Source organism: Procambarus clarkii, chromosome 19 (assembly GCF_040958095.1).
Source record: "Procambarus clarkii isolate CNS0578487 chromosome 19, FALCON_Pclarkii_2.0, whole genome shotgun sequence".
Taxonomy (NCBI): domain Eukaryota; kingdom Metazoa; phylum Arthropoda; class Malacostraca; order Decapoda; family Cambaridae; genus Procambarus; species Procambarus clarkii.
In genome coordinates this window covers 32,180,973-32,202,289 of record NC_091168.1, presented here as the reverse complement: position 1 = coordinate 32,202,289, position 21,317 = coordinate 32,180,973, and the positions used below count along the sequence as shown (strand labels likewise).

The window sequence follows — 21,317 nt, the reverse complement described above, 5'->3', positions numbered from 1 at the left end:
TTGAGGCACTCCACTAACAACATTATCCCAGTCTGACTTAACCCCATTTATACTAACTCTCTGTTTCCTTTGGTATAGCCATGCCCTAATCCAGCTTAATATAGCACCCCCAATACCATGAGCCTCTATTTTTTCAATCAGTCTTTCAAGTGGCACTGTATCAAAAGCTTTGCTAAACAAACATTACCGCTATCAACTGCCTCAAAAAAAAAATTGTAAAAAGTTGAGGCAGCTGAACGGCCATTTGTAAAACCATGTTGTGAATCATTTATTAATTTGATTAATTTATGTTTTTCAAGATGAAGACGAATGGTATTTGCAATTATCAATTTAAGTAACTTTCCCACAATAGACGTTAGGCTAATATTGATCGATAGTTTGACGCAAGTGATCTATCTCCTTTCTTAAAAAATTGGCACCACATTAGCAACCTTCCATGACTCTGGCACTCTGCCTGACTCTATTGATTTATTAAATTAAATCCTGGGCAGGACAGAAATGGTTGGGCATATTTCCTTTCGCCTAATGCCTTTGTTCACCTAGCAGAAAATAGTTTTTGTGGGGTTGAATCATGGGGTCGGTAATTTGACCTGGGGGGGGGGGGCGATAAAAGCCAAACGTGTATGAACACACTCTGGCTTCCTGTCCCCCAACACAATGAATTAAATTCAAATTAAAATACCGGAACCGGAAATGCTTGGGTGTCGTCCCATGCATGAGTGAGCACACCACAGTCAAGTGATACAGGGAGGCGAGTCTCAGTGTGGATGCTTCACCGTCCACACAAGCACAATATTGGACAATGACGCTGATATTTGTTTATCTTTAACACGTTTTTGCACATATTTTGAACGTTTAAGAATGATTCAACGTTAATTCAGCAATGATTAACGTTGATTCATTGCTTTATATATAATTATTATTATATATAATAATATATACCCAATATATGAAGGTGAAGCCCCACCTTCCCACAGTGGGCGGGGGTGTGGGTGTACTGGGAGCCCCACCTTCACACAGTGGGTGGGGGTGTGGGTGTACTGGGAGCCCCACCTTCACACAGTGGGCGGGAGTGTGGGTGTACTGGGAGCCCCACCTTCACACAGTGGGCGGGGGTGTGGATGTACTGGGAGCCCCACCTTCACACACACAGTGGGCGGGGGTGTGGGTGTACTGGGAGCCCCACCTTCACACACAGTGGGTGGGAGTGTGGGTGTACTGGGAGCCCCACCTTCACACAGTGGGTGGGAGTGTGGGTGTACTGGGAGCCCCACCTTCACACAGTGGATGGGGGTGTGGGTGTACTGGGAGCCCCACCTTCACACACAGTGGGCGGGGGTGTGGGTGTACTGGGAGCCCCACCTTCACACAGTGGATGGGGGTGTGGGTGTACTGGGAGCCCCACCTTCACACACAGTGGGCGGGGGTGTTGGTGTACTGGGGGCCCCACCTTCACACACAGTGGGCGGGGGTGTGGGTGTACTGGGGGCCCCACCTTCACACAGTGGGTGGGAGTGTGGGTGTACTGGGAGCCCCACCTTCACACACAGTGGGCGGGGGTGTGGGTGTATTGGGAGCCCCACCTTCCCACAGTGGGCGGGGGTGTGGGTGTACTGGGAGCCCCATCTCCACACACACACACACACAGTGGGCGAGAGTGTGGGTGTACTTGGCGCCCCACCTTCACACACAATGGGCGGGAGTGTGGGTGTACTGGGAGCTCCACCTTCAAACACAGTGGGCGGGAGTGTGGGTGTACTGGGGCCCCACCTTCACACAGTGCGCGGGAGTGTGGGTGTACTGGGAGCCCCACCTTCACACACAGTGGGCGGGAGTAGGTGCACTATGAACCTTACCTTTGCAGTGTGTGTGTGACAGCTGCCGCCCACATAATGCTTGTGGAAGGTGGACACGCCAGATACACCCCTTTCAGGGCCACCATGCTTCATATCCTGCCATTACTCCCCACTGTCGCCACCCTCCACCCCTCTGTAACCGCCCCCCCTCCACTCCTGTCATGTGACCATTCATTTTGTCGAGGACAGGAAGCCTGTGCACATGTACACTCCAGGTACACGCTTGTATCGAGGTACCACCAAGGTCGGGCTACTGACCCTCCCCAGGATGAAACCCCACAACAGTTGGCAAACTCCTGAGTTACATATTTACTGTTAGGTAAACAGAGGCATTAGGTAAAAGGATACGTGCCCGACCATGTGTCCTACCCCAACCCATCCTCGACTCAAGTCCATTACATTCAGCGGTCAACCCCACAGACGCATTCTTAAATTTTAACATGCTGTTCATTCAAAAGAGGAATTTTCGCAAATGTAAATTAATATTATAATATATTAGCATATTGTGTATATATAGGCATAAGATAAGTTAGGTTAGGTGTTTAGGTTCTGTTGGAGAATATTTGTATTTGTAGTACGTGGGTGAAGCATTTATAGCGTTGTGATTCGAACAAAATTCGTCAGTGAAGCACTTGTTCCAGATATGTTCGAACGTCAGCAGTTGTGAGTCGTGTGTAAACCGCTTTTCATTCATAAACAGGGGGTTTGGCGGGTGCATGGAATCACTTTTGGATCTTTGTTTGGAGGACGGGCTGCCTACCCAGGAATCTAACTTTGGATCTTTGATTGTAAGTCGAGAACGAAGCCTTACTCTTTAATAAACATGCAGTCATGATCCTTGAATACTTAAAACTGGTCACTATGTAGTAATAATTTGTTGTTTTTATATAAAATACGAGACGTAATAGTGAATACCAAGTATTTATATTTTTTATAAAGCCACCAATTACAATGTAGATGAAGCAGCACAAATGATAGCTAGAGGGGTAATGTAGCCATTAACATGTCTAGTGCAGTTAACATACAGCTGATCATCTTTACATTGCTCAAATTACCCCAAGCGATTTTTCCCCATTTGCTTTGTTAACTAGCTTGTTCATGTGCATCTCAATGTAGTAACAGATGCATATACAGTATATAGATTAGCAGTTTAGATAATTTTATATTATATATATATATATATAATATAATATATATATATATATATATATATTAGATTAGATTAAAACTAAAGCAATGCAGTGTGTAGAGATCATACTGTGCAGGTGCAACATTAATTAAAATCTGCAGAAATGTTTTGTATAAGACTAAATTGTTATCTAGCCCAAGTATAAGTCAAATGCTGACTAAAGTTAATTTTATTGTCAGTACATGACTCAAGCAGCAGATAAGCAACTGCAACAGTATGAATTTCTTGTTAGGTCTATGTAATGTTGCATAGTTTTTTTTTGGTTATGTTGATATATGGTTTAAAAGCAGGACGTCATTAAGTATTAGCTTTGAGTAATAGCTTGAAACATTGTCAAGTGGACCAGTAGTCACATACCTATCTAGATTTTAATATAGTATTTGTGAACCCTACCTACAGCCCTTTGTTTTGACAACAGGCTGCATCAATTCCATCAAGTATGAACCAATATGTTGCAAGGTCACATCCCACCAGATGCAGTACTAGTAAACACAGCAGCCTGGAACACCACAAGGGTCTTGGGGATCCTGGTATTTTGTGAGAGGTATTAAGTCATGTGAATGTATTAATGGTGTTAGATCGAATTGTGTATGGAAGTAGAAAAGAAATTCCTCAACATACACATACTACTCTTTGACCATAAAGGCAATCTTTGAATTACGAAAGGACTTTAGCTCCTTGATGTGATACATGAATTTGCTCCAATGTCCCTTGTAATACAAAATGCGACTTTTACACACGTGGCTGGTGTCAGGTCGCGTACATTACCCTCTGCACCGAACACCTGTTTTTGGCAAAAACTTCTAAGTGCAATTGTTACGGACATATTTTTTTGTTGTTTTTATAGATGTTCAGTTAAAGTTAATGTCAAAATGTTTCCAAAGTAAACTATTTTCTTTCCAAAACACAGAGTAATCAAAACATTACAATGTAGCCTAATCAAAAATAAAAACTGACAACTCTCAAAACATTTGTTGGCCGGCGCAGTTGAGGGATTAAATAAGACTGCAGCTGCATGTAACAGTTTGGTTGACCAGACCACCAACCAGAAGGTCTGGACAGAGACTGGGCCATGGGGGACATTGATACTTGCAACAATCACAATGTACCCATGGCCACAGGTGTCATACATCCAACTGCCTAGTCATCAGTCCTCTTGTGCTCAATTTTCAACCCTTGATGCTTTGGTAATTTTTTAGCCATTTACAGGAAAATACCCATAATAATGGCTGATAGATGTACTGTAATGTCTGAGGCAACATTACTTTGCAAAATGCAATCCATTACCCCAGAAACAAAGTTAAAGAGATAATCACTGAGAATGGAGTAGCACCAACACAGATTGTGTGCCTGTTTGGCATTCATTGGGTTCATAATCACACACAACACTTTTTTTATGTAAAGTGTTCTGCAAGAGTGAAATTGCCGATAAAATTATGTCTAGTAATTTGTGACGTAAAAGCTACTAATACTCTACTGTGAACTATAAACACCTCAAAATTCTTTGTTAACCTAAGGCTCATCCAGAAGAAACAGTAGTGTTAGACAAAAAAAATTGTTGGCAGTTCAAAATTTAAGACTATTACACCTATTCACACTTCAAAATTTTCCAACTCTGACAAGCATGACAAATCCATCATTCAAGATGAATAATATGCAGTGTTTATATTGTCTAAAGACAGGTATAGTTACAAACATCTTTTAGGAACACTCACTTATAAGGGCAAAGCTGCACACATTTATCCTCAAAACCTCGTGAAAATAGATCAGTATCAAGAAACGTTCACTGCAAGTATTTACTGTGGTTACGAGACTTCTCTCGGAGAAAACATGTTTTGCTCAAACATTATAACATGTAGGAATAAAATATAAAAAAATAATGAACATGATATTCAAAGTTTATTGTATATTCACAAAGTTAATGATACTTTAAAAGAACTGATAGAAGTTGAAGTCCTTTGAGCCCTATTTATGGTAAAATACTAGATTTTAAGCACACAAGACATCAGCGTAAAATAGGGGTCATTATGTTTATTTTTTTCAAGACTTTCACCATACTAGCTAGGCACTTGCACCTATCTGTATCCTATCTGCCAGAAATATGGCATTTACCATAGATTACTAAAAACTACTTTACATGATCTTTTTCCAACTTAAAATCTGGGTGTGCATTATTCACCAATGCAAATGGACAAACAAATCAGCACAGTTTACCAGGAAATGACTAAGAATGAAAATGACATTATTAAACAATGAACAAATATTGAGGCCGTGCGGCAATTTAGCCTGCACCTCCTGCTCACATCTGATACACAATGGTGTGTACACCCGACATGGCCAGGGGCGCGAGTTCCATTTCATCATACAGCTTCAATGCTTATTCAACTCTAATGCTTCAATAACTGAAATTAAAAGCCAGTGCTCAATGAAAATTAAAAAAAAAAAAAGTATTGACCAATACGTTAAAAATAAGAAAAAATCTGTAAAAAATTAAGCATCATAATACTGAACGTCTTTATCAGCCTCAAGAGGTTAGAGGAGTTGCCTGATCATCTTTCGTATCTGGCTGGATAATTTGCCACAATAACTAAATCAAATTTAAGAGAAGAGGTTGCATTATTAAAGGAGATTGGAACACACCACGACACAAGCTACCTACAAGCTACAGGGCTCACTGGACTTAGCGAAATTGCATTATTATGTAATAAAACAAATTATAAGCCATTTGAAACATGGCAACTAAAAATTCCCTTGATAACTAGATAATTGCAACATGTAATAATCACAATAAAATGTACCACACTGAATTATTAAAAAATTATTTTACAAGACTTATCCACATACAATACCTAAACAACTTTTCAAATTTGATGAAAATAGATTTGAAATATGGACGATGCATAAATGATTAATTTGTATTAACTGTACTTAAAATTAGATTATACTGGGTAATTACTTTTTCTATCAAAACAGGAAACCGACACGCATAATTCTGTTTGGAGCTCAATCCAAATATAATCTTGTCTTTTAAAACTAATTACCTGTAGATTACTGTATTTCATATACAATACTTTGCAAACTACAGCAAGTCTTAAATAAAAATATGCACTGTAATCTATATACAGATACTGTAACTTTACCCTTTCTGACTTTATAGGTAATTAGAAAGAAATTTTGGGTCAAGGGTCAGCATTACATTTGCAATCATCTTTGATAAATATTGACAATCTTCATCATTTTTATGCCAGAAGAGATCACAGTGCAGGTCTGGGAAGCCGTCCAGGTAGCCAGCTTGTAGTTGCGACATCACCAGTTGAAACAGGTGATGCATACCTTGCCCTAAAATGTTAAAAACCATTTATTGCAACTAGTCTTATTGCACACTTTGGGGTCGGGAGTATTAAACAGTATACAAGATTTTCTTTCTTGATAGAAATGTTTTTCAAAAACATTTCTAGCCATCAAAAAATTTCTAAGCTAAATTTTATTTTATAATGTATTCCTAATTGAAAGCTGCTATATTCATAATGGGTATAAATATGCAGTATGAACATGAAATAAATTGAACACTTATTTATACTATAACATCTAATGATACCTTATATTAATGAGAAAAAAAAAAAAAAAGTTTAGAGTGTAAAGTTTGAGTTTTATAAAAGCATAAGAATATAGGAAACTGCAGAAGACCTACTCGCCCTTGTGAAACCCTTCCCCATTTATATCCTACCAAATGCACTTGTACACAGTACATTACACTGTGCCAAACCCACCCATCTGAAAGTAAAGTGATGACATTTCATGCTGTTCTGGGCAGTACACGCGAAGAAGCGATGGATCATTGAGTGCAAGTTTAAATGTTTTTAAGAAAAAGAAATTGCATGGCAGACGACAGAAGTCATGTGGTGTTAAAGACACGAATGACGTACAGCCGACTAGTACCTTAGTACTTTTACTGGATTTGGGAATGCAAAACAGTTTCTGTTCTGCCCAGGAACTGAACCCATCCCTCAGTTGTGAGCAGAGGATGAAGGAGCAAGGGTAGAACTTGTGCACTTCAAATCACAACATATGTAGGGGTATAAAGTGGTTTGTGAACAAATTATTGCAACAAACCATAAAACATTTAAGTGTTAATACTTACAGGGTGTGAGGTGGCTGAAAGATGTAATGTTCCCCAAGGCAACTCGCTTAAGATGTGCAGTCTTGAAACCATACTTGCTCTTCCACCGTTGACCAGAAAGAATTAACTTTGCTAAAATTACTGCATTACGCAGGTCTGTAATATTAATACAAACTTTAGTACAGTTTATTAAATTTATTTGTACAAGTATACAAGGCCCATAGATTATATACAACTGTAGATTTATTAATTTTTTCACAGCGAGTGGTTTGTCCTTGACTAATTACTATATAACAAAGTATAAGGGCAGGAAAATTAACAGAGCCTAATTTTTCTTCTTTTAATTCCCATTGTTGGAGAGATATAGCCGGTACTTTATCTTCTCAAGACCTGCCTAAGCCCACTGCTGACCTTCCACCTGGAAGGTCAGGAAGCTGGAGAAAGTTCAGAGGTATGGCACTAGGCTAGTCCCAGAATTAAGAGGCACAAGTTACTAGGAATGGCTGTGTGAAATGCACTTCGACAAGGGAAGACAGAAGAGCGAGGGGACACACGATCACTACCCACAAAATTCTCAGAAGAATTGACAGGGTAGATAAGGATAAACTGTTTAACACGGGTGGTACGCAAACAAGGGAACAGGTGGAAGCCGAGTACCCAAACGAGCCACAAGGACATTAGAACTTTCAGTGTCAGGGTAGTTAACAGATGGAATGAATGAGGCAGTGATGTGGTGGAGGCAGACTCCATAGTTTCAAATGTTGATATAAGAGCCCAGTAGGCTCAAGAATCTGTACACCAGTCTATTGACAGTCTAGAGGCAGGACCAAAGAGCCAGAGCTCAATCCTCACAAGCACAACTAGACGAGTACCAGATGCAACCCACAATACATATCTAACCCCTGGGTACATATTTACTGCTAGGTGAATGAAACACTTAAGACAATTGGCATGCCCTTCAAGGAGTCCTGGACAAAAGTTTATGCAGCAACACTTGGCAAATGAAATATAATGTGAATAAATACCTAGTTATAGAATGTGGAATAGGAGAAAACAGGCCACACACAACTTGAAAATTATGTGTAAAAGCTTTTTTTTAAAAGCGCTAGGGATGGTCCTGGATAATAACCGTTACCTGACGATGACACAGAATATTGTGTATGGAGCATATCAATGCTTTCCAACTTTATAATCTCTTTAAATTCACAGAATGGCAAAATATAACAAAATTATGCATGACCTTTGTTTGTGTGATCAAGGTTGGAATTTGCAGCAGTTGTGTGGTGCCCATATCTTAAGAAGTACATCACTAGTAAAAAAAAAAAAAAAAAAAAAAAAAATGGAAAACATGCAACTAAATTCTTTCCAGAACTGTAAAACTAGCTGCGAGGCTAGGTTTGTGGTGTTAAATATACCAACGTCAAGAAAAAAAAAAGAAGTGGTGATATAACTACATACGTAATAGTGACAGGAATTGTTATTACATAGTAAAATAGTCTACCAAATTAAGAAAAGAATGTTCTTGAAGTTTGTTTTCAACAAGAGGACATGGGGTTCAAATTAAAGAAACGGCGATTAAAGAGTAGCTGCCCTATTACAGGGTTCTTTTGCTCAAACTATGGCATCAAACTGAAACTTTGAAAAACGAACATCGTATTTTCCGTAAAAATACGATATTTAATATGTAAACTTTTTAAAAACTACAGATTTTTCTTTTAATAAATATTACTCACCTTCATTTTTTATAAAAAATTCCTTTTCTAATAGAGAATAATTTGAAGTGAGTGAGAGAGGAGATGTAGACACTGCACCAAAGAGGGAATAGAGTACTGCAGAGTTTCCAGATGCTTCAATATCGGTGATCGTCCTCTGTAATTCCGGTTCCAGATTTGCCCACGACACTACTCCGTCTGTCTTTTTCCACGTGTTCCCTGTTTCACACACATTGCAAACAATTTGCTTTATATCTTGCACTCTATATATTATTAAGATACTGTATACAAACTTTCACAAGAAATATCAAATAAGACTCAATCCACAATAGCACAGATGACATTTCCCTTGGATTGTAGGAAATTCAAACTCGGAGCCTCGAAAGTTAATGTCCTACCAACCAGACCAAGAATACTCACAATAAGGATCTCCGAAGTACCTACACAGTGAAGGAAGGTTTTAAGTCTCGGTTGGATACTTCAGAGATTCTTGCAGAGAGTATCTTTGGCAAAGTTAGAAGTCTCTTACTTTTGAGGCCTGAGTCAAGATCCAAGTGAATGAAGTGAAATGTACAATAAATTGCTGAAAAAAAAGTTTTACTATAGTAAAACTTTTCTGAATGAATGGCTGAATGAAATTCAGCCATTTTATTTTTACATTCTTGCAAAGTCATCAACACAGCATTTCAAGGAAAGAAAGTAATACAATTTACCCATGATCTGTGGAATGACATCAACAATGTATTGTGTTCCATTGTCTTCCTCATCTTTCAGGCAGGCCCTAACTGTTTGCTTCCAAACATGCACTCGGGCCACCTTCATCTGTGTTATTGTTGCACCTTCTAATGCCGAACGTACACTATGAAAACGAAAAGAATGACGTAAGAACCTTATACAATGTTTTCAAGTGAAACTACATTAGTAACATACTGTACTTCAAGGCCAAGGCAAACCCTGAAAACATTACACAGAAATCACAACAGCGTGATGCATCAAATGAACACATCCACAAGGGACGTGACGAGGGTTCGAACCCTCGTCACGTCCCTTGTGCATTTATTCCTGAAAACATTAATTTTTTTTAGGCTCTTATGTGATGCAGTGGTTAGTAGAGTTGGCTTGCAACCACTTGATCCCAAAGGATAATCTTAAGAAATATAACATGTCATCTGAAAACTTTCCCGCATGATATAGAACAGTACTATTGTATACTGTAATTTGATTATTCAGACATAAAACACGACTAAATGCTCAAATGAACACAATGCACATTAGTACCAACCATGAATTCACATGGTTTCGGAGATCGGTTGTAGCAAGATATCCCTTCTCGGTGACATAGCGTGGTTTGCCTCCCTTCCATTTCTGTTTATTCCACTGCATAAAGTATCTTCCATGCGCTTCATGCACAAACTAAGGGAAATTAAAAACATTGCACATGTCTTACACACATTTAATTTTACAAACTTGGGCATAAATCTTAATGAAGACATTGTAACCTCTATTATCGAGGTAAATTTGTTCCTTCAGATGTCCAGATAACTATAAATATGGGTAATAAAATTTGTATCCCTATTCCACTCTCCCTTTCCCCCCATTATGGACAAATTTTAAATTTTAACATACAGGATGTACATCTTCCAGAAAAACCTATCTAGAAGATTTTACCTTATTTGGCTCATTTCATCTCAGGCTCAACTTTGACACACTGTACTCCCCATCATATAGTCTAGGGTAGCTGCACAAATGCAGATGAACCTAAATGTGTTAATAATAATAATAATAAAAATCAACCTTAAAACCTTGGGACCCAAAGCTGGCAATACTAGCCCCGTCAACTGCCAAACCAGAAGCAATCAAGGAAGTCAGCAGAAAATTGGCCTTACTGTCCAAGATGCTCAAAATCCTTATAAAACAGCAGGTGACCTTCAGCAGTGTTACCTGCTGTAGACGAGCCTATATAACTTATCGTAGAGCACAATAACACTTAATGGTTACTGCCACACAAGTCTTGACTTGAAACCCAAGTGCAACACTGACAAACAGCAGCTGACATGTCACCTCAACCACTTGTCATTTGGTGACTACTATGAACCACATTCTCCAATTCAGATAGCCACTACATCTAAATTATATGTACAATTTTTTGTTTTGTGCAACTGGAGGTATACAGGAAACTGTTCAGCATAAGATGATGGTTAACCAATAATATCAAGAAAACAGTAAATACTCAATCTCACACTAGAAGCCACAAGTCCTATGGCTTCAATGACTGAACTGCTGTCATTGTCTTTATTGGATTATTATCTCGTGACTTGCCCATAGAAGGAATCAAACCGAAGGCAGAAAGACCTGATGGCAACCACTTTTGCAGGAACCCCCCCCCCTCCAGTGCTCTTTGAGAATAAACTCATTACCCTTGTCATTCAGAACACAAGCCTTAAGAGGAAGCAATTTGCTGGACTGGGTCTTAATCCTTTCAGTTCCAAAATTAGGACCGAAACCAAGAGGGAACCGAAAGTGCCAACGACTCTAGGTAACAAAGTAATGCAGAGAAACCATTAAAGGGCCTCAAAAACATTAGACACCAAAGGAAATACAAAACAGACTCTACAATGCCAGTTTGATCAGTCTAGCTAGAGTAGATGCACTGGCCCCCTCCTTTCCCTTAAGGTACCAAAGCCCCAGGGTAGTTTTAACATTCAGATGAAAGGAAACAGTATCCATAATGTTATGCATGGAAAGTCCTATTTATTGACCAAATACAACTGTAAACAAAGTACATTTGGGCCAAAATGCTATGCATGTTAGTGGCTTTGCAAGTATGCAAGAACATCAATGTATGTGCTCTCAAACCCAATGTACCTTCTTGTATATAAATAAATAAAATATTATAAAGCACACAAGCCCTGTCATATCATGGTTGCTCCCAAGCAGGGACATAGGCAGGGACTGGAGAGAGGTAGAGCGAGAGTGACGAGGGTCACCACACTTGACCTGAGGAAACAAAGCTCATCCATACAAAATATGTTGCCCATTTAGAAACTTATTCCAATAGTCTACAAGATATTAATTATAGCAAATGTTTTCAGTCCCCATTGTTGGGGGACAGGGAAGCTTGTTAGGGTAATCAAGGCCTCTAGTCAAGACTCATTTAATACTGACGAATGTTGTCATTATATACGAGAAGCTCTTCCTGAAATTAGGCCCTTTAGTTAAACATTTTTATAATACAGTACCTACAACGAGTCAAAAGCTTGCAAACAAAGAGATTCTGTATTTTCTGGTGGATAAAACTCATTGTTATGACATTATATTTAAGTGCAAGACAGTAATAAGGAAGCCATGCTTTAAAATCACTTTCAGTATATGTATGAAACATACTAAACTTATTTTTCCCATAAAATACCTTTGTAAAATTGTAGTGCATCTTAATGGAGCTGCATCTCGTACACCGAAAAATGAGATAATTGCACAACTTTCATATACTGTATAAAAGAGCACTTGTATAAACATTTACAGTACTGTACATCTAAGAGAGGTAATACTCTGCATAACTAACCTTGAAATACTCTGGCGTGTAAGGAGGACCAAGAATTAAAAGAATATCTTTGTCATCTTTGGAAGAAGTCACAAGGCCCTCAGCTGCACTGCCAACTAATTGAAATTTAGCTTCACTGAGAAATGATGCAGACTTCAAGTCAAACTTGGATTGCAAGTACTGGATAACTTGTGTGGCAACCTACAATTTGTAAGTGGAGAAGACAATATTAATGGCAAACATTAGAGGTAAAATATTCTGTACATGTAAATACAAGTAAAATCACAAGAAACAATTCCATCAACACTAAGGGACTAAGACTTTTTTTTAACACTCCCTCTAAACATAAGGGGCATAACTAGCCGCCTCTCACGGTTTTCAAGATAGAACTTGATACCTGCGTGATGCGGTTCTGGGAGTTATTCTACTCCCCAAGCCCGGCCCGAGGCCAGGCTTGACTTGTGAGAGTTTGATCCACCAGGATGTTGCTTGAAGCGGCCCGCAGGCCCACATACCCACCACAGCCCAGATGGTTCTGCACTCCTTAAAGAAAACTATCTAGTTTTCTCTTGTAGATGTCCACGGTTGTTCCCACCATATATCTTATGCTCGCTGGGAGGACGTTGAACAACCGCGGACCTCTGATGTTGATACAGTGTTCTCCGATTGTGCCTATGGCACCTCTGCTCTTCACTGGGTCTATTCAGCATTTTCTTCCATATCGTTCACTCCAGTACGTTGTTATTTTTACTGTGTAGATTTGGGACCTGACCCTCCAGTATTTTCCCCGTATATATTATTTGATATCTCTCTCGTCTCTATTCTAGCGAGTACATTTGGAGAGCTTCAAGACGATCCCAACAATTTAGGTGCTTTATCTCATCTATGTTTTTGTATTACTTTTATTTCAGCAATCTCTCCTGCTCTGAAGGGGGAACCGAGTACTGAGCAATACTCAAGCTGAGACAGCACAAGTGATTTGAAGAGTACAACCATTGTGATGGGATTTGAATGTTCTCGTAATCCATCCCATTATTTTTCTGGCTGACGCAATATTTGCTTGGTTATGCTACCTAAACGTTAGGTCGTCAGACCATTATTCCCAAATCCTTTTCATGCGGTTTTCATACTATGGGCAGATTTGATTATGTTTTGTACCCTGTATTATGTTTAAGGTCCTTATTTTTGGCCATACCCGAGTACCTGTGGCCAGATTAAAAAATCAGTTATGCAAGTACTTGAACGTGTACATCTTTTCTCAATTTTTGACGGCTTTGGTTACATTTATTAAACGGTTTACAAGCATGAAAACTTCCTAATCAACTGTTATTGTTATGAACAGCTTCCTGGGGCTTCGGAGCTCATTAATTGTTTACTAATTGTAAACAAAGCCGCCAAAGATCGAGGAGAGATGTACAGGTTCGCAAGTGCTTGCGTAACAGCTTCGTGAATCTGGCCCCTGGAATTTATCACTGTTAAACATGTTATTGTCGAAAACTATATAAATATCTGCTTGTGGTTTTTAATGTCTTCAACAAAAGGTAATTTTCATGCTGATTTTTGTGTCATCTGCAAATGATGATACTAAGCTGTGACTTGTATTTGAGTCTATATCTGATATGAGAATAAGGAAAATCAGTGGTGCAAGGACTGTATCCTGAAGTATAGAGCTTTTAACTGGGTTTGGACTATTTTATATGGTTGACTGTTACTCTGTGTTCTGTTCGACAGAAAACCCGAGTATTCAGCGTCCTACTTTACCAGTTATTCCCATTGACCTCATTTTGTGTGCTATCACTCCATGGTCACATTTATTGAATGCTTTTGCAAAGTCTGTGTATACCATATCTTCATTCTGTTTTTCTTCTAATGCCTCTGTGATTTTGTCGTCCTCCAAAGGAAACCTGATCAACTGGGTTGTGATTCAAAGATCAGACTGCAAGCAGCAGCATCTAACAGCCTGGTTGACCAGACCACAAACCAGAAGGCCTGGTCAGAGCCTGGGCCACAGGGATAGATTCTTGGAACCAATGGAATGTAGACAAAAGATATGTAGATAGACTAATTCTCCCAGGTCATCCTAGGAGAATTAAATTCCATGGCATTGCTCCAAATGATTTTCTCACACATTACATAAATACTGTATGCATGAACACATTCATACATAATACTGGCAATGTGTTTTAATCGTTATACTATACAAGTACTGTACTGTAGTCTAAAAATACCAAAATGCAGATATTATGAACATCTTTTATTATATATGAGAAGCTCTTCCTGCATTGATGGGGTTCAATACTAGGTACTTGGCTAGTTATTACAGAACTAAGCAAATGCTTAGCATTTTAGCAAAGAAAATTTAGCTAAGCAAATGCTTTTAGCTTAACTAAAAAATGTGAAGTTTAAATATTCCACTTTTATTAAATGTACAGTATTTTAAACAGGTTTTAATGAACCCATTTTTCTATTAAAGGCCTTCAGGTGCCTTTATGCTGATGCTAGACTCTGGGAGCACATTTAAATGATACATCTAAGCATGTACAGAGACGCACATATACAGTACTAGTACAGGTACGTGCAAATTCCCAGATGTATGCATACATGTAAAATCACCTTAAATTGTGGATGTAGGTAAATCAGATTTATCATTAACACAAGATTTTATAACTAAACCAACTTCATCATAAAACTCACATAATTTTTGGCAACAATCTCTCTCTGCCGCTGAAGCAACGTGTCCATAACATACACAACACCCGGTGGGTCAACACATTCCCTGTTCCCCCGAGCCTCCGACATCTTCCAAATTATCGAAGATGACCTCGTAATAATCTACTGGAGAAATGAAAAATATGGCAAAATACAGTACAGTGGAAAGGCAATTTTGTAGCTTCTTAGTTACTGTTTTGTTTAACACTTTAATAATCAGGATTATCACTGATAAGGGAATTATGATAAAGTGCTAAGCCATTAGAAACAGGGCTGCTGAATTATGTAAGAAATTACCAGGTAAAATAACCAATATAGGATGCTGGATTGTTTCAAGCGTAGGTTTAGACATAACACAGGTCAGGGTACTATAATAATTCAAGGTACAGTATATGAATGAGTTTGGGTGGATATACTGTACTGAAATAGGAGCAGTCTTCTATTTAAAATAGGGAAGGCTAACTAGGGAAAGTTAGTACAGTAGTTGGCATAAGGGGCACAACCTCTTTCCACACAAGTTTCCCCATTTCCAACAATGGGAATTATCTAATGATTGAGGTGGTGCTATGCCAAGTTCTTGCCAGTTTTCCAATTTGCTCCTTTCTAAAAATACCCCAACATGACAAGTGCGACTAAATGGTAGGGTTAACTTCACTTCATGCCGATTAAAGATATACTGTACTGGATACAGGCCCACAGGGTATTTATTGCAGAGCACCTCATACCAGAGACTGAAACTGAAATAAGTTTATACTAGTATAATGTTACGGACCCGAGTCCAGCATCGGAGCACGGAGCAGTGACGACAACGCCATCTGTGAGTCCGCTCCCCAAACCCACTCCAAATGGATGACGCCATCTAGTGGTGACAGGATAGGCCAGCAATAAATGTTGGATTCCTGTCCTAGTCAGCTCATGACGTAGCCGCTGCTGACCTCTGGTGAGGTGGTGCTTAGACAGTGAACGCCATCTATGGAGTGAAGAGCTGGACGTTTCTGTCTAAGCTTGTGAGTGAAGCATCCCAGTATTAATGTCGTGTCTGATTGCAGAGTCGACCTGGGACTGCTGTGTTGGATGATGGATCAATCTACCCACGGCAGCCAAGGTCTCTTCACCAGTCTGCTTTGAAGAAGCTGTGAGTCACCCCCGGACGAACTCTTGAGAGTAATAGCCTGCCTGAGGTGTGGCAGTATCGGGAATCGCCTTATCTGGGGTTGGCTGGTGGAGGAGACCACCCACTGGGGTGCTGTATGAGGAGAGTGACCAGCGAGTCACACGAGGCTCCTGGCTAGGGCACGCAACCCTAAGTATCGGTCGTGGAGTGGCCTACACAGTGGAGCTGATCGGTACCTGCCAGCTACAGGCTGGATTGTGGTTGAAGGCCTCCACGACGAAGCACCCAGTGGGACTGTGATTTGGCTGGCCTGTGGCCAGGGTAGATTCGTCAGTCATAGTGGATTCATTGTGGGCCACGGAAGAAGGAACCAGGGCTACCCAGAGTGAGCATCGTTGAGCATCCAGCGTCTTCGGAGGAAGACGCAACTGTACATAAATGTAGTAATAATCCCCGCGTGCGACTGTTATTTATTTATATATGGTGGTGGTAAATATATCAGAAAGACTGGAACATGTGTATCCCTCCCCCTTTAATTTAACTTGCGTTACGGAACACACCCCTTGAAAGCCTCTACTAACTTGGGGTCGGATTCCCAAACTCTACTACCATCAGAGAAGAACCCGGTTGCGTCCCAGTAGGGCCGTAACATATAAATACACACAAAAGGATGTAGTAGTTAAATACACACAAATGGAAGTACTGTAATAGTTTAAGCTATTCTCACCCCGTTCAATACGCGTTTATACGGTATACTGTATACACATCACACTCGCCTAACAAACCCACCTAATGATATATTTGATTTAAAAAACTTAAAAAACTTTATTGAAATACCCCATGTATGATTTGTCTATCATGGGCTATTTGAATATTTGGGTACGAGTCCACATATCCAGCATTTCCACAATCATTATGTTAGGGTTCATTAAGATTGTCTAATTACACCCAGAAAAGTATTAAACTTTTTTAAAAGACATACATAATATAATCACAAAAGCATGATGCATGAGAAAATACCGAGGCTATATGATGGTATTGCATGTGCCTGAAGAGTACAGGGATGCAGATACAATCCAATTGTACGGGCCTCAATACTTTATCACATTAAGGCAAGCTTGGCTAACTAAATTGGGCAATTCCGAAGGATGGCAGCTACCTTAGTTATGGAAAAGCTGCATCAATTTAAATTTTGAGATGTATACAAGAATTGTTACATTCTTGTACAGCCACTACTGTAGTACGCGTAGCGTTTCGGGCAGGTCCCTGGAATATGACCCCCACGAAGAATCGTTTTTACAACCAAGTACCCATTTTACTGTTGAGTTAAAGAGGCTACAGTTAAGGATTTGCGCCCAGTAAATCCTCCCCGGCCAGGATACAAACCCATGACAAAGCGCTCGCAGAACACCAGGCGAGTGTCTTACCACTACACCACGGAGACTGGTGTAATGACTTGTCTGCCATACAATGATGGCAGACAAGTCATAAATTGAAATACAGTACAATGATGGCAGAAAAGTCATAAATTGAAATGATATAAGGGCATCAGGATGGTAACATCGAGTGCGACCAAATAATACACACGAATTTCGACAAAGGCCTGTCTCCAATTATCAAAACCATATACAGTACTGTATGTACAGAAGTATCGATATATTAGCTTCAGTTAGGCTTTGTTAAGCATGCTTGGGCCAGGTTGGTTTTTGAAAGGTTGGGTAGGTTTTAAAATTATCTGGCAAACTCTTCTGTACGACGTGACTTGGATCCAATAACAGGTCAGTTTATTACACTTCCATGGCTGTTCACCCAATTCATTGCACTTGCAAACTTGTATCACAATATTAAATAAATTACTGTATGTATGCACTACATACAATAAGATACTCAAGTCAAAATGATCTATTTAATTTGTATCTACAAAAATGGTGATACAAGATCTGTTTGAAGCATGTGCCTGTGAGGAGGGCGAGTTTCTCTTTTAAACTTGTTAGCTAGTTTATAGATAGAAACTAAAAACTCTTGACACTTTCTTGAAAGGTAGGTCAAGTTCTTTGAAGCACAGTATAGGCCCACATATAATTATATAATGCATGATTATGTGACCACTACAAGTAAGGTAATTATCAGGAGAAAGCACTAAGCTATCATGACTATATGGCACTTGGAAGGGGTAAGAGGATAAGGATTTAGGATAAGACAGAGGAAAGGAATGCTCAACCACTTTGAATGGTAGTGTGATTGAATGCCAACCTGCCAGAACCAAGACTGCCACTTTACCATTCAGTCCAATTAAGTGACCACTACAAATTTTTATTTAAAGACTAGATCATGATTTCTCAAGACTATCCTGTGTACGACCAGAAACCTATTGTTTATACAATTTTCTTAATATAAATACAGGTTCATTATTAATGTTTCATATAATGAACATAAGAAGAAAGGCAACTGCAGAAGGCCTATTGGCCGATACGAGGCAGCTCCTATCTATAACCACCCAATCCCACTCATATATATGTCCAACCCACGCTTGAAACAATCGAGGGACCCCACCACCACGTTACGCAGTAATTGGTTCCACAAATCAACAGCCCTAAATGTGATTTACTTCTCTAAACATTTTAACAATCGCCTGTAGTTTGTATCTGTATCTATGATCTAAATGAAAATCTAACATTTGAAATATGATACTAATACTGTACTCCACTGTACAGTAAGTAAACAATGTAATTTATGAACAACCACTAATACAGAGAGCATGATTATTCGGCTTATCCAATACAGTTCAGGTACAGTGAATTCGTATATACAGTACGTGCATCATGACAAAATTTCCAATTGTAAAAATCAATCATATACATTATAGTATCTTTTTATTGAGCATGTCAGATTATTGGCAAGCTGCTCTAGTGTGTAGATTTTAAGCCCAACCCATCTATCTTTACTCGATTTAACCCCAGTCCAATCAAACCTAAAACAACCGAGCCCAAGACAGTCTAAAGTAATAAATCCTAACCAATCAATATACAAGGTTTCTGACCATCGGAAAATGTACTTTTCCGAAACACCCGTTAGGTAGGTTTTAAAATCTCATGGTGAAGGTCTCGGTGACAGTGTGGGGTCAAACTGTACACAAGACATTGTGCAAGAATGTAGAACGTGTACACAGTACACATTCAACAACGCTTATTTGCCAACTGCCAAAAACACATTTATTTATAACAAGAAGGTACATTGGGGGGTTAAGAGAGTGCATAGTAATGATGATTTTACATTCTTGTAAAGCCATTAGCACGCATAGCGTTTCGGGCCGGAAACACCACTAGGTCACGACATTTTAGTTCAGGTTGGGCTGTGTTGGGTTCGCTTGGGGTAGCATTGGTAAGGTTGTGTGCGTTTTAAAGCCCATCTTGTAGACAGTCACGTACGTGTTGTACACTTGCATATACCTGCGTGTTAGTTGCTTTATTTAAAAAATTACATTAAATTATACCTCTAATATTAGTAATTTTGTTGACCAGACCACACACTAAAAGTTTGAAGGGACGACGACGTTTCGGTCTGTCCTGGACCATTCTCAAGTCGATTGTTATGGTCCAGGACGGACCGAAACGTCGTCGTCCCTTCTAACTTCTAGTGTGTGGTCTGGTCAACATACTTCAGCCACGTTATTGTGACTCATCGCCTGCGTTAGTAATTTTATTTATATAATCATCATTACTGTGAAGGGCGGGACCAGCCACTCGCAGGGCCCACGGACCACACAGCCACTACTAGTAACCACACACACACACACACCACCAAGAACGTATGCACTAAAAGACTCTTACAGTTTTATATAAGGGACGGTCTTCGGTAGTACAGTCGGGTTCGTTCTTGACGCACAAATCGTGAATTCCGGGTTCGAATCCGAGGCGGGACAGAAAAGGTTGGGCATATTTCCTTTCACCTAATGCACATGTTCACCTATTAGTTAATAGGTACCCAGGAGTTAGTCAGCTTGTAAGGTTGCATCCTGAGGGAGGGGGGGGGGGGGGAGGGACCTCGATATAAGCCTAACATGTATGTATACAATCTGGCTTCCTGTCCCCCGACACAATGTATTATTATATGGATGTAACCAAGTTTTTTTTCACCCCAATTTACACGTGCCAGATAGCACGTAGGCCTACAGGATTTTGAGCAACATTTCCCTATAATTGTATTATACAGCCAAGACACTCGTATATAGGCTGTATTAGGCACATACTAACACAGCTATAACTAATATATTCTACGTATATACTTTATTATACCTAGTATGTGTAGATTTTATACGTGGCAGGGAAGTATCTATAGTAACAATAGCATAAACAGTATCTACAAGGTGTGTCGTGGTGACACGTGTGCTCCCTGACACACACACACACACACACGGAGGCTCACATGCCGACACAACGCCAGAACCAACAGCTTACCAAGCCCAGGCGACACAGGAGGGAGGCCACAGGACCTACACGACCTGTACGTGTGTACGCTCCACCTCCGCCAGGGCGACTGACTCTACCGTCCAAAATCCTCCCTGGAATAAACTCCATGACGTCACAGATACGTCACACCTCGCATGATATACAATAAGATAATACGCACATTTTACGTTATTTTCGTTATGTTATGCTACGTTACCTTAAGATAAGTTGAATTACTATAGGGTAAATTACGATATGCCAGGTTTAGTAAGTTTTAATCGCAGCGATGACGTTAGACATTTAGTTTTGGGACACTTTTTGGACCATTGATAGAGGCTTTGCGCAGTAATAGCGAACGAATTTCTTCTATATTTCGTGATCGATCACAACACAAATTTGGTACCTTATAGAAAATATATATCTATACTACACCATGTATTCACACACTGTAATTATTGCCAGTGTTGGGGGGACAGGAATCTTCTTGTTAGGCATATCCAGCCCCCCGCCACCCCATAGGCCTATACCATCCACGTTAATGGCTCAGTTTGGAGCGGTCAGTAGAATTACCCAAAGCCTTTATAACATGCTACCCCAAACGATATATGGTATATTTACTCACGATAAT

The 21,317-nt window shown here is 39.7% G+C and overlaps 1 protein-coding gene across 4 annotated transcripts; it reads right to left on the bottom strand.

The window, feature by feature from the left end:
• Positions 1-4,925: 4,925 nt before the first annotated feature.
• LOC123757438 (uncharacterized) lies at positions 4,926-20,813 on the bottom strand. 4 transcript variants are annotated; one of them, XM_045741034.2, is made up of 8 exons: positions 20,699-20,813; positions 15,113-15,253; positions 12,440-12,619; positions 10,160-10,290; positions 9,591-9,736; positions 8,899-9,096; positions 7,187-7,321; positions 4,926-6,384 (listed from the first exon to the last, which is right to left on the bottom strand). In XM_045741034.2, exons 2-8 carry the CDS (start codon positions 15,215-15,217, stop codon positions 6,197-6,199), a joined length of 1,083 nt encoding a protein of 360 aa, XP_045596990.2. In that variant the 5' UTR covers positions 15,218-15,253; positions 20,699-20,813; the 3' UTR covers positions 4,926-6,196. The 4 variants fall into 4 exon arrangements, with proteins under 4 accessions (XP_045596990.2, XP_045596991.2, XP_045596992.2 ...); XM_045741035.2 differs by having other exon boundaries at positions 15,113-15,250; positions 20,699-20,788; XM_045741036.2 differs by lacking the exon at positions 20,699-20,813 and adding an exon at positions 20,537-20,558.
• Between the last annotated feature and the right edge of the window lie 504 nt (positions 20,814-21,317).

Coding starts and splice junctions, on each gene's coding strand:
- LOC123757438 (XM_045741034.2), bottom strand. CDS start 15,217: ATGTCGGAGGCTCGGGGGAACAGGGAATGTGTTGACCCACCGGGTGTT. Junction 9,737..10,159: donor CGAAACCATGTGAATTCATG/GTTGGTACTAAT, acceptor TCGTTTTCATAG/TGTACGTTCGGCATTAGAAG. Junction 7,322..8,898: donor ATTTTTTATAAAAAATGAAG/GTGAGTAATATT, acceptor TTAATATTACAG/ACCTGCGTAATGCAGTAATT.